Here is a 13,477-nt window from a genome sequence, read left to right on the forward strand (position 1 = left end):
GAATGTCAAATTATAGTTGACATTCATTATTATTCAGCTTCAGCTTCAGATATACACTTTAGTTGTCAGGCATCTATATGACCTGTAATTCTTATTCATTCCCTTGTAATTCCCTAATAAGGTCAAGTCCTAGAATGTTCATAATAAAAGAGACTTGTAAACTTATTTAGCCCCTCTTGAACATCTTTATTATTAATCTGTTATGCCTGAAATGTCATGTTATTTGTTACTAATTATTTTTTAATTTGTTTAATAAAAGAGATAACCATTTTTTTTTTTTTTAACAGAAATATGTTGGTGAAGTGTTTAACATCGTAAGTCAACAGTCAACAGCCAGGCCAGGATGCATTATCGCATTAGATCCCATTACCAAACTTGTAAGTATTACTTTTCTGGCCGCTTAGCATTAGGTAAAAAACATACACGTCAACTTATGTTACTATTTATTTACATTCAGCAAGGCAGAAAAACCCAGCTGCTTCATGTTTTTCAAGAAGACTTCATTTTGAATAACCTTGAGAAGAAAAGTCTGGGAAAAGACAGAATATTAACAGATGAAGGTAAGAATTTTTTATGTAATGAGAAATATTCTGTATGTTAGGCAGTTAACAATAAATTGATATACTATTTCATATCATTTATTTGAAGTTAAAATGTTCCTATGTAGATTTGTGACATTATGTATCGTAAATGTCACTATCTTGTTATTCTTATCCTGGAAATAAACATGAAAAAATTGAAGGGTTTGTCAATTATGTTTTTTTTAAAGCACAATAGAAAAAAATGTGGGGTTTTTTTGTCATTAATGCGTCAGTGCTCTGCATATGTAGGACCTGCCCTAACAATGGATAATATGGACACCTGACCTTTTAGAAACCTATGATTTTACGCAGTAGCTCAAACTTCAAGTTACAATTTAAAGACTAACTGTCTGAATGCTTTTATAACTAAACAATTTTAAAAATTAAACTCCTCCACCCAATATTAACTGCTTGTTTTGGATAAAGGAAAACAGAGCAAAATAAAGCTAAAATGTCTTGGACACCAGTTTCAATTACAGAGCCAAGCCAAACTCAGAAATAACTTTCCTTATAAAACAACCATCTAGTGTGTACCTGTTGTTTTAAAAGTCAGTTATCAAGCCTCCAGTAATATTAATAACTACATTTTGTGTTTGTTCCAGATTATTTTTCTCACTTCTCTTATACATTGTTTCTTTGTTCTACATTTTTTCCATTTTTCTTCTCCTTTGAGAAGTACTTCTTTGAGTTCTGCACTTCTGTGTGGAATGTCTAATTTCTTACCACTGCTTTCACTTAGTCTTCTATGATTTTCCCTGAGAATACATGAGCTATGCAAAAACACTAATCGTGCTTTTATAACCTCTGAATGTTAGAATGGAAAGATGGTATCAAAAATGAGAAATAAAGATGTCAAGTACAGAAAAAAGGGTTATTTATATCAACAAAATGTTCTTTGTTTTTCCTTTTCTATATTAAAGTATTAATTAAAATGTTAGTGTTGTTAAGAGTCCAAATCTCTAAGACTTTTTAAAGAAATTACTCTCCTATATTTAAGATTGAGTTTGCTATGATCTTCATCTTTTCTAGCATTTTCTTTTCTATGATTTTTCAATTTTTAACTTTTTTTTCTCTAAGTATTTTTTCTAGTTTTTCTTAAAATATTCAGGAATTTGTTATTGACTTTTACTCAAAAACGATTATCTTTATTACAAGAATTTTCCAGACTATACCCAAGGAGTTTTCATTTTATTTTGCTTTAATGTCAAAAAGAGAAAAAAGTTGTCTCATTTATCCATGTTGATAGTGAAAAAATAACATTAATACCAACAGGCAGCTCACCTAATGGATTTTCTGAAAAATTCTACCTCATTGTGATAGAGTGTACTCACGACAACCGTTCATTGTTACACATGTGGAATTTACATTTAAAGTCCATTCCTGTCTCATTGGGTGAGTCCCTTTTATTTCTAACATTAAGTAGGGTGAACTGAACAAATTATATATGATTAGACAGTTCAATGCATATTTTTAAAGCTATTTTTATTAAGTGATGATAATATTTATTCAGTTAATTCAAAAAGCAAAATAATTTTCTGGTTTTCCTGTTACAAAGAATCATATTAATATTTTTACTTTTTATATTTTATAAGGCAATTCTGGATTATGAAAAGTAGCAATTGTCATGTTTATAGGGTTACCGTCCCACTCTCCCTGGTTTTTATTCTTATGTTTTATAGATGAAAAAGTAGATACAAAAAAATCTGAAGCAATTTGGCAGCCAGAAGAACATTACTCTTCTTCTCCAGAGAAGATCCTATCTCCTTTTTCACAGAAGTATCAGGCTTGCAGAGCAAATCTCCAGAGTACCAGCAAGTTGACTCTATCTTCAGAAATGGTTTATAGCCAAGAGTTGCATTTGCCAGAAGGAGTTGAGATAATAAGTGTTAAGCCATCAGCAGGTTTGTAAATTTTGTGAAAAGAAACTAATCAAACTTTAATCCATGAGTGTTCACTTACGGTATTTAAAAATAGGTGCAACTACTTCTTTTTAAATCCACACAGAAGCAGAAATGGAAAGTATATCTTTAAGTACCATATTGAAAACTTACATTTCTCATTGTTTTCAGATTACTCTGACATTTGTCAGCCAGTTATAGTTTTAAATATTAATTTCTGAAACATTTTTATTATCCTTTTGTGAAGACAAAGTCAGAGTTTCTGCGGCAGAGATAGTAAAGTGGTTGCCTTTATTTGCCAACTTTGATAATATTGGTAATGCTGCCTGGAGCACGTGTTGCGAAGGATTCTGAGTTGTGGTTCCTGACATATGGGGTGCCAAAAAAATGTATACAAGTGGACACTTTGGTCAACATTGCTCAAGCAGTAGTTCGCCGTAGTCAGAAGTGTCTGGATGGTAACCACTTTGAGCACCTCTTATAATTGCAGAAGTCAAATGTGACTTGTATTCATCTTTTTGTTATCGGTATATATTGAGTATTACAATTTTAATACAGTTTTCCTTTCTTAAAATATGTATACATTTTTTTTGTTACCCTCTGTATTTATTATCTTTATCTTAGGGCAGTGGTTCTCAAAATGCGGTCCCAGACCAGCAGCATCAGTATTACCTGGAAAGTTGTTGTAAATCAAAATTCTTGGGTTACATCCTTGACTTACTGGATCACAAACTCGGGGGTCTATTTTAACAAGCCTTCCAGGTGATTCTAATGCACAGAAAAGATAAAGAACCACTGTTCCAGGTTATCAAGAAAACCAAGACAAAATCCATCTTCGTATCACTCGGTACTTTCATTTTCATAGTTAAAGTGTGGATTTTGTTTTTTTCTCTACTTCTCTCTCATTTTTTTAACTGTTTACTTTGAATGTTTCTCAGTTTGCCTTGTTGTCAGGTTGTTCTTTTCTAATTGGTGAAGTTTGCAGGTGTGAGTGTATTAACAGTGTTCTGATAACATTTGTATTCTGCTTCTTTGTTAATTTTAATAAAAGAGGCATCGGTGAAAGGAAAGTTAAAGTTCGAAAAAGAATAATTTTTGCATTGACATACTTTTTAAGAGCTATTGTCTTTAGCCAGAGCAGTACTTAGGTAAGCATGGCCCATTCACAAAATTGTACTGAAAAATATTAAAGAGAAGGAGCCATGAATGTTGACAGATTTTTAAAAAATGTATTAATATCTTTAAAATGAGACTTACAATAACATATAAAACTAGCAGAATTGTGAAAAGAATTTGGGTTGAGAACTAGGACAAGAATTCAGGTTTTCTAAATCTGCCTTAGGCTAGCTGTTTGATTTAGGAATAAGATACTTAACACATTTATCTATAAAATGCAGGAATTGAAGTCAGTTATCTCAGAATTTTCTTTCAGCTCTAGGTTTTGGTAATATTGTACTTTTTATATACTTTTTTGATGTTATTGAAAGCTTATTGATCCTTAAACTAAACATAGACTGTTAATGTTGTTAAGAGTAACATGTTTCCCCGAAAATAAGACCAAGCCAGACCATCAGCTCTAATGTGTCTTTTGGAGCAAAAATTAATATAAGACCCAGTATTATATTATATTATATTATATTATATTATATTATATTATACTATAGACCCAGTCTTATATTATATAAAACCCGGTCTTATATTAAAATAAGACCGGGTCTTATATTAATTTTTGCTCCAAAAGACGCATTAGAGCTGATTGTCCGGCTAGGTCTTATTTTGGGGGAAACACAGTAGTTCATACAAAAAAGTAAAACCTTTAGTACATGAAAATAGAAATATTTAACTAAATTTGACATTTTGTTAATGGATTACTTTTATTTTAGGTCATCTGAGTTCTTCTTCCATATACCCCATATTCAGTGCTCCCTATTTATTGGCAACTTCATGCTCAGATGAGAAAGTAAGGTTCTGGAGATGCAGAGTAACAGATGGAGAATCTGCCACATCAAAGAATGGAAAAATGGATCTTGTATACATTTGGGAAGAATGGCCATTGCTCATTGAGGATGGACTTCAGAGCAACAGTAGTATAACTGTACCTGGTAGGCCTATAGAAGTTAGCTGTGCACACACAAATCGTTTAGCAGTAGCGTATAAGCAGCCTGCATCTAATAGTAGATCTTCTCAGGACTTTGTGATGCATGTAAGTATTTTTGAATGTGAGTCTACAGGAGGTTCAGGTTGGGTTCTTGAACAAACAATTCACTTAGATGAGTTAAATACAGTGTTGGATTCTGGCATTAGTATTGATAGCAATTTAGTGACCTATAGTAAACAAGAGGTACATTTATCCAGTAAAGATAGTATAACATCAAACATAAAGCATTTAGTGCACTTAGACTGGATGTCTAGAGAAGATGGTTCTCATATCTTGACTGTAGGAATTGGATCAAAACTTTTTATGTATGGACCCCTGGCTGGCAAGGTACAAGAACAGACTGGTAAGGAAAGCCTGGCATTTCCTCTCTGGGAGAGTACTAAAGTTGTGCCTCTTTCTAAATTTGTACTGTTAAGAAGTGTGGATTTGGTTTCTTCTGTAGAAGGCTTTCCACCTTTTCCTGTTTCTTTATCATGGGTCCGGGATGGCATCCTGGTGGTAGGAATGGATTGTGAAATGCACGTGTATTCCCAGTGGCAGCCATCTTCTAAACAAGAACCTATTGTAACAGATTCATACAGTGGGAGCACTCCATCTATAGTAAGTTTAATAAAACAGAGTAACTCATCAAGTTCTGGATTACACCCTCCAAAGAGAACTCTGACTCGATCCATGACCAGTCTTGCACAGAAAATCTGCGGGAAAAAAACTGCATTTGATCCGTCTGTACAGATGGAGGATTCAGGTCTTTTTGAAGCAGCTCATGTTCTTTCCCCAACTTTACCTCAGTACCATCCCTTGCAGCTTTTGGAACTCATGGATCTTGGCAAAGTTCGAAGAGCAAAGGCCATCTTGTCACATCTTGTCAAGTGCATTGCTGGAGAAGTTGTGGCTCTGAATGAAGCTGAATCCAATCATGAGCGCCGCCTTAGATCTCTCACGATCAGTGCCAGTGGAAGCACCACCAGAGACCCCCAGGCGTTCAACAAGAGTGAAAACACAGACTACACAGAAATAGATTCTGTCCCTCCACTTCCTTTATATGCCTTACTTGCGGCAGATGATGATAGCTGTTACTCATCTGTGGAGAAATCTAGTAATCAGAGTACCTTAAATAACTCAAACCAGTTGTCAAAAGAAAGTTATGATGAGCTTTTTCAGAGTTCAAGTTTAATGACTGATAGTCATGTGTTAGAGGCAGATGAAGAAAATGCAAAGCCCAGGGTTATTGACCTTTCACAATACAGTCCAACTTACTTTGGTCCTGAGCATGCTCAGGTTCTTTCTGGCCACTTACTTCATTCTAGTTTACCAGGACTCAGCAGGATGGAGCAGATGTCTTTGATGGCCTTAGCAGATACAATCGCAACGACCAGCACTGATATCGGAGAAAGCAGAGACAGAAGCCAAGGTAAAACTAAATTGGGTACAGGAGTGGAGGAACAACTGATGATATTTTGACTTATTTTCACAGAAGACCTAAAACAATTTTTATAAAAATGATGCTCATGAAGGTTTTCTTAATCATCATTGCTGACTTCATAATAGTTTTAACTTGAATATATACTGTTTATCCCATAAATCATAGTACTCTGACAAATTGTATAAAGATTCATTATGCCAGCCATTTTTAATTTTTACCTCATTACTTGGTAATGTTAAAGGTCCAATTGTATCCTTTGAGTTTAGCAAAACTTAACATTCTTTCTAAATAATTACATTAGATACCTGAAAATATGCCTTCTGCCTTATTTTTTCTCATATTGTAATAATTTACTATTTGGTTTTCAAAATATTGAGGCTTTTTTTTTTAAAAAAAGCATTAATGTATACTCCTACCTAGAATAACAGAATACACATAATAAAATTAGGTCTTTTTCTCACCGAGAGAGCTTTTTTCCTTCTTCTTAATCTCCTGAGTTATGAACACATTTGAGTGTAGAATTCTCATCGGATCTCAGATAAGATCTGAAATTAATGAGTCCAGCCTTGTATACCAGATATAGATCAGTAGGCTACACCCCTTCAACGGTGCTTGAAAGGAAAATATGGGTTAATTTAAGAAAAAAAATAAATTAAAAATATTGGTCATGAATCATGACACTTAGAGAAGTATTACTAATAGATACTGTTTTTTAATGTAAATGTATTATAGGTGTTTTATATTTTTAATTGTTTAAAGTGAAAATCAGGCCTTCTCACCATATAACTGTTTCTTTCAGTGTTAGCTGCAGATTACTGGGAAGGATATATGACTTGAATCGATATGGGAAATATACAACAGAGAAAGTTGAACTACTTTTTAAAAATTCAGTCACATTTTGATTTAAATAAGATTCAGATCAGAGGAGGTCCGATTATAAAAAATACTACAGACACTGAGTCAATTCATTCTCTTATTTTTCAATTTATTTAACTATACTACATTTTTTTCTGTAATGTATAATTGTATAGAAAAAAATAGAAATATTTAGACTGGTAACTTTTTTCAGTTTCAGAATGTTTTGTCTCTATTTAGTGCTGTGACATATGCTGCTTGCCAGAATTATTAGCATTTACTTGTGTTTTGCTGATGAAATGTTTTTTTACAAATAAAAAATAAGTACCTTTTTTTTTTCTGTTTTATAGGTGGAGAAACTCTTGATGAATGTGGGTTAAAATTTCTTTTGGCTGTTCGACTTCATACGTTTCTTACCACTTCCCTTCCAGCTTATCGAGCTCAACTCCTTCACCAAGGTAATTTTGGTAGTAAAGTATCAAAAGGAAGTCTAGTAGAAAAAGAAGAAAGCCTTGAGAACTTTTAAGTTTGTTTTTCTTAGATATAATGATGACAAATTTGACACATTCTGAGTTTTCCTTAGTTTATTTTTAAAATGTGTATTTCCACTTAATTTCTTTGCTTAAAATATTGGAATTCTTTTGGTAGATGGAAAGAGTTAATGAAGAAATTGAAATATTTAGCAATTGGGCAATTGGATATTCTGTGTTATATTTCAAATTCATCATATATTAAAGGTCAGTTAGTATCATTTCATTCTCTTTAATTTCTTCTTTAGATTTTCTTTTTTCTCCTTTTTGACATTTATCTAAATGCAGCTTTGTCTCTAAAATTTGAATAACATTTTGTTGTAGAAAAAAAAAGTATATTCAATTTTTAACTCTTACAAAAGAGTACCCCTAAAACTACTGTTAACATTAACATGTATTTTAGATATTAGTTTAATAACATTTCAGATTCTGCTACTTATTGTTACTCAAGATTCTCAAAGTAACAGAAATATTTAAGTTTAAGGATATTTATTGGCCCATCAAGTACAAGAGAGAGCTGGCTTCCAGCATTATTGGGTCTATAGTTTTAAACAGTGTTATTGGGAGTCTTAATATTAGCCTCTGCTCATTGGTCTCTGTCTCTTGCTTTCTCTTCCTTTCTTGCTCTGTCTCTCTTTCTGCTTCCTCTTTCCCGTCATTTTGCATTTAGTTTTGGAAAAGTAAAGCTTAAAATTCTAAGTCAAATTAATTATTTATGAAAAATTATTGAACTCGTTTGAGAGATAATAGGAAATCTAAAATAATTTATAAATAACAGTTCATTCACAGCATAGTTTTTGTTTGTTTTTTTAACTTCTGTTTCTTTATTTCCAAAGATTTGGGTATAGTGAGAATTTCAGGTTCTTTGGACTGGATATTAGTTTAAAATTTTCAGTCTATATGTGTCAAAGTCACATCTTATAATTAATCATTTACTTCACCCAATAGCACTAAACATAATGTACTATGAAGAGACGAAATAGATGCTGAAAAATAAAACACCCCATGTTGGGCCAGTAGGTTTACACAATTGCTCATATAAATAGTGCTGTATAAATATAAAAGTATCGATATCTTCCTAATATGCTGATACGGGGTAATGATAGTTATTATGTGCCAGGTATTATTCTAAATGTTTTAACTATAGTATTTCTTTTAATCCTCACAACAATGTAATAAGGTAGGTGCCATGATTATTCACATTTTATAAATGAGAAAATTGAGGAATCGAGACTAAGTAACTTGCCCAAAGTTATATAGTTATTTAGTGATGGAGCTGGAATTTAATGTGTGCAATCTGATTTCTGAGTCTTTACAGTCTTAAGTTCTGTTCACCAAGCTATATTGTCTACTTGATGCTTTTTTAATTCCATGGAATTAAATGCACAATACAAATGTTGACCAATGGAAGATGAGAATCAGCTTTGAAGAAGAATCATACCAGTATAGTATTTCTCATTTTTTAAGAAAAGTTCATGGGTGATAGCTAGAGAACAAAAACACTCAGCACAATGATGTTTGTCATAAGCGTTTTGTCCTTGTCTTTTAAGAAATATATTTTTAATTATAGAAAATGTGCATTATAGCAAATATTGAAGTGATAGAATAGTTTGGAGAAGGGAAGAGAAAAAAATACCCGTATTCCCTCCAGCCCTAAACACTTAACTGTAACTTTTTGAGTCTCATGTAAAGAGTAGACCTTTTTATTGCAAATATGAAACACGCATTTCTGATAATCGTTATATAATCATATTTCTTACAAACATTATTTTGGACATTTTTTCAGGCCTGTCTACTAGTCATTTTGCCTGGGCATTTCACTCAGTTGCAGAAGAAGAACTGCTGAACATGTTGCCAGCAATGCAGAAAGACAATCCCACTTGGTCTGAACTGAGAGCTATGGGTGTGGGATGGTGGGTCCGGAATATCCGGATCTTACGCAAATGCGTAGAAAAGGTAGGTATTTTATGTTGGTGTAAAAATGAATTAATAAATTTCGGATGTTTCTTTAAATGACATTTCACATTTCCTCTCCTGTTACTCTTTTATTTTTTAAGCAGTAAAATGATTTTAAAATCATCTTTATACTTGAAAATTTGTTAATATAGTACTTTAAATTTATATTCTAATTCTTAAACTGCTAGTTGACACATTTGTGTATAGTAAATGTTTGGTTTTTATGAAATAATATATATACCGGTTTAGAAAAATAAAATGGTACTGAAGAAAGTATAATCCTGTTCCCACCTCGCTTTATCCTTGGAGGCCACCACCATCAATCACTTTTGTAATTATTAAATAAATAAATAAATAAATAAATAAATAAATAAATTTATATATTCATGCATGCATTTATATACAAATGTTTTAATTTATTGAACATTTAAATAGATAATGTGTATGCTGGTTTTATATATGAGGAGACTATTTGTTTACTTAACTATTTCTGTGAAATTTTGACCAATATTTTCTAATTATAGGTAGCCAAAGCAGCCTTTTATAGAAAGAATGATCCTTTAGATGCTGCCATTTTTTACCTTGCAATGAAAAAGAAAGCTGTGATTTGGGGATTATATAGGTAGGTGAGAAAACTATGCTTTAAAATGAAAAATTTTTAATAAGGAGTAAATGTATGAAGTACAGATTTGTTCTTGTTAGTGTGGCTCATGTAGATTCTTAGTTATTTTTGTATTTAAGGAGAGATTTCATAAGGAAGAAGCCCAGGTGTTTTTCAGAGCAGAAGTTTTTGATGAGGTCACTTTAGTTTGTTTTCAGGTTTATCAGTTCAGAAAAATATATTTTTGCTTATTTTAAGAACTTGTGATGCTCCAGAACAAAGAACTAACCCAGATATTTGCATCTGGAGCAGGGATAAGATGAGTTGGTGGAGTCTGGAGCAGGCATCTACCCTGTTCCCTGTTAAAGGTCGTGGAGCAGGCTCTCCCTCCAAACTGCTGTCCTCCTGTGAGCTCAGACCCCCTTCTTGAGCATGAATCACTTAGAATTTTTCTCTTTCACTTGTTCTGCACAAGACTTGGTAAACATGATTACCATAAATAGTTAAAATATTTGTTTTGGGTTCAGTTCCAGATGAATCCATACAAACAGGAACCTTTGGGAGAAAAATCATTGTACTAACTAGTTTTCTAAGAGACTAGATCTCTTAGGATTGTTTTGAATCAGGATACTGATTCAATAAAATCACCCTTAGATGGGTGGTGGGGGTAGAAGTGATTGAACAGTTTTAAATGGTGAAGTCGCACAGAAGGTTAATGTAAATTATATACCGGGGGTGCCAAAAAAATGTACACATTTTAAGAGATTTTATCTATGTATTACTTTTCGAAGTTGAATTGAATTACGGTAGCAATGTGTGGTATGACATTCACTTAAAAGATGGCTTTAATCAATTTTTAATGCTAGCGTCATTCATTGTATTATAATTTTAATACAGTTTTTTCCTTTCTTAAAATGTGTATACATTTTTTTTGGCACCCTCTGTTTTTTGCGTGGATTTAAAAATAATTTCTCATAAGGCTGCTAGTGCACTTTTCTTTGTAGTTTGAAAGACATTTTTTTCAATAATTTCAGATATATATATGAAAAAGTAAATGTTTGCCGTAAATGTTTTTTGCTCAGAAAAGAAGCAAATGTATAGTGATTTATGAACTGGCAAATGTTTCTTTTGAATCTTAACTATTAAGTGGCTAACTTCATAAAATTGGTTTTGATGTAGAAACTGTGTTCCAAAATTTTTGTACTTTTTTTTCTTCTTTATAGATCCCAAAAAGACACCAAGATGACACAGTTTTTTGGACACAATTTTGAAGATGAGAGATGGCGTAAAGCAGCTTTAAAGAATGCTTTTTCTTTATTAGGCAAACAAAGATTTGAACATTCTGCGGCATTTTTTCTTTTAGCTGGTTGCCTCAGAGACGCAATTGAGGTAATGAGTGAAACCTTTTAAAAAATAGCATTGTCATCCTTAAGCTGTTTATCTGGGGCTGAAATTTTAATTTTTTTATTTCAACTTAGGTTAGTGGAAATAACAGAAGGCTAAATACCTAAAGTAACCGATAATATTTAATAGTGACTTAAAATTTAGTCATTTAGCTTGAATGATACTTACACAGAATTAAGATAAACCAGGTAGTGTTCGTTGGTTGAGATTGGTAGTTGATCTGACTCTTAAGAATATTCATGAGCAAGTGGAAAAAAAACGTTTGTCCTATTAGTTTAAACATATTTGAACCAATATTTGTCTATGTCTTAGTTGATGAACCTTCACAAATTTTTAACTATTTCTCGGTAACCTTAGAAAAAATTATGTACACTTAACATATCATAACATTTCTATCTCAAATTGCCCTTTTGCTCAGAGTTTCATACAGATGATTCAAACATCTTTTTAATTTGAAAACACTACAGTCTACTGAGGTAGATGGGGAAGAGGAAAAGTTCAACAATAAAACAAAATATGATTCTATTAAGAATTATTTAGTATTTCCTCGTTAGGTCAATTCTTTTTGCAAATATGTATTTTGTACTAGCAGGTAGATTTGTAAGTTATTGACATAAATGTTGTCAGGAAGACTTGCTAAAGGAAGCAGTATATTTTTTGTATGTTTTTATCATCCTTGTTCGCTAATTTCAGGTATTAATAAGACTTTGTGTTCATCTATTTACTAGTCAGTTGAGTTTATCTTAAATGAAAGATACCCCTGCTAATTTATAAACAATATTTCTTTTTTTTTTTAAGGTATGTCTTGAGAAACTGAATGATATTCAGTTGGCTCTTGTAATAGCAAGACTCTATGAGTCTGAATTTGATAAATCTGCAACATATAAATCTATTTTACGTAAAAAAGTTTTGGGAATTGATTGTCCTGTCAATGAACTCAATTCATTGAACATCAATATGCATTATGATCCTTTTCTTCGGAGTATGGCATATTGGATTTTGGAAGATTATAGTAGTGCGCTGGAAACATTAATAAAGCAACCTGTCAGAGAAGATGATGGTAAGCTGTACTTCTAAGATGTTAATGATTAAGAGTTTCATTAGTTATTTGCTGGGTACAGAACACACGGTTGGGTACTATGGGTAATACAAAGCAAGTTGAAGTCACGGTCTAAGATTTTTATGGTTTAGTTGGAGACATAGAGCTATGTAGACATTTTTTTGTTTGGAGTTGTTTGTTTTCAGTAAAATAAATCCTTTGAAAACCAAGGACTTTGGATTTTCCGTTTTTTATGAAATCAATGTATTGAACATAAGTATATAAACATTTTAATATAAATGTTTTGGAGAAAATATTGATATAAAGTCAATTTCTTTTAGAAGTTAGCATAGTAATGTTATAATTTTATAGTAAAAATGTATTTATTGTAAAGAAAGTTGACTTAAGTGGTATGATTAAAAATCTTAAAGCTGAATAAATTCTTGACTGTCTTGTTCATTAAGTGAGTGAGGTAGAGAATATTTTTAATGTTCCCTTTTGAGTCTACTTCTGCCTTTCTTTTTAGAAATCCATTCTGCTAAAGCTTTTCTAGAAATTAATAAAATAGAATTCTTTATATAAATTTATATAAAAATGATGAGATATGCTTTTCAAAAATTTTCCATAGGTAGAATTAAATTATATACGATAGCTGGTATAGTAGGTATGCTGTCATTTGGAGTACTAATTGGAAAACGTTTCTAGTTCATAGCTTTTTATGTAGCATCATTTAATTAGGAAGTATCATGTGTCTTATTATGAGAGATTTCTGAGAAAGCCATGCTCCTCAGTTGTTCTAGTCTCCTAGCTATCTGAGCTGAAGATTTCCAAACTGGCCTCTTTGTAATGAAGGGGGGATAAAAAGGCCTTTTCCAGTCATTTATTTTATACCCACACATATTCATGTGAAAAATGTATTTTGATTTTGCATTAGTGTACAACCACTTATTTTAGAGCCAATTAAAACTAAAATCTAGAAGAAATTTTTAAAAGCTATAATAGTGGCTTGGAACAGCATATTAGGAGTAGAGG

General features: G+C 32.0%; 1 protein-coding gene across 6 annotated transcripts in view; it reads left to right on the top strand.

The window, feature by feature from the left end:
* Window positions 1-13,477, top strand: part of DMXL1 (Dmx like 1) — a 111,755-nt gene that overhangs the window by 38,118 nt on the left and 60,160 nt on the right. For all 6 annotated transcript variants that reach the window (XM_088796681.1, XM_088796676.1, XM_088796677.1 and 3 more), the window contains 10 exons: window positions 288-377; window positions 458-560; window positions 1,854-1,973; window positions 2,261-2,482; window positions 4,363-6,048; window positions 7,266-7,373; window positions 9,232-9,401; window positions 9,926-10,023; window positions 11,226-11,391; window positions 12,205-12,466. In XM_088796681.1, the coding sequence (XP_088652807.1) occupies window positions 288-377; window positions 458-560; window positions 1,854-1,973; window positions 2,261-2,482; window positions 4,363-6,048; window positions 7,266-7,373; window positions 9,232-9,401; window positions 9,926-10,023; window positions 11,226-11,391; window positions 12,205-12,466 (3,025 nt within the window). The remainder of the gene's footprint in view (window positions 1-287; window positions 378-457; window positions 561-1,853; window positions 1,974-2,260; window positions 2,483-4,362; window positions 6,049-7,265; window positions 7,374-9,231; window positions 9,402-9,925; window positions 10,024-11,225; window positions 11,392-12,204; window positions 12,467-13,477) is intronic.

Source organism: Rhinolophus sinicus, chromosome 3 (assembly GCF_057876585.1).
Source record: "Rhinolophus sinicus isolate RSI-liver-muscle chromosome 3, RSI-T2T, whole genome shotgun sequence".
Taxonomy (NCBI): domain Eukaryota; kingdom Metazoa; phylum Chordata; class Mammalia; order Chiroptera; family Rhinolophidae; genus Rhinolophus; species Rhinolophus sinicus.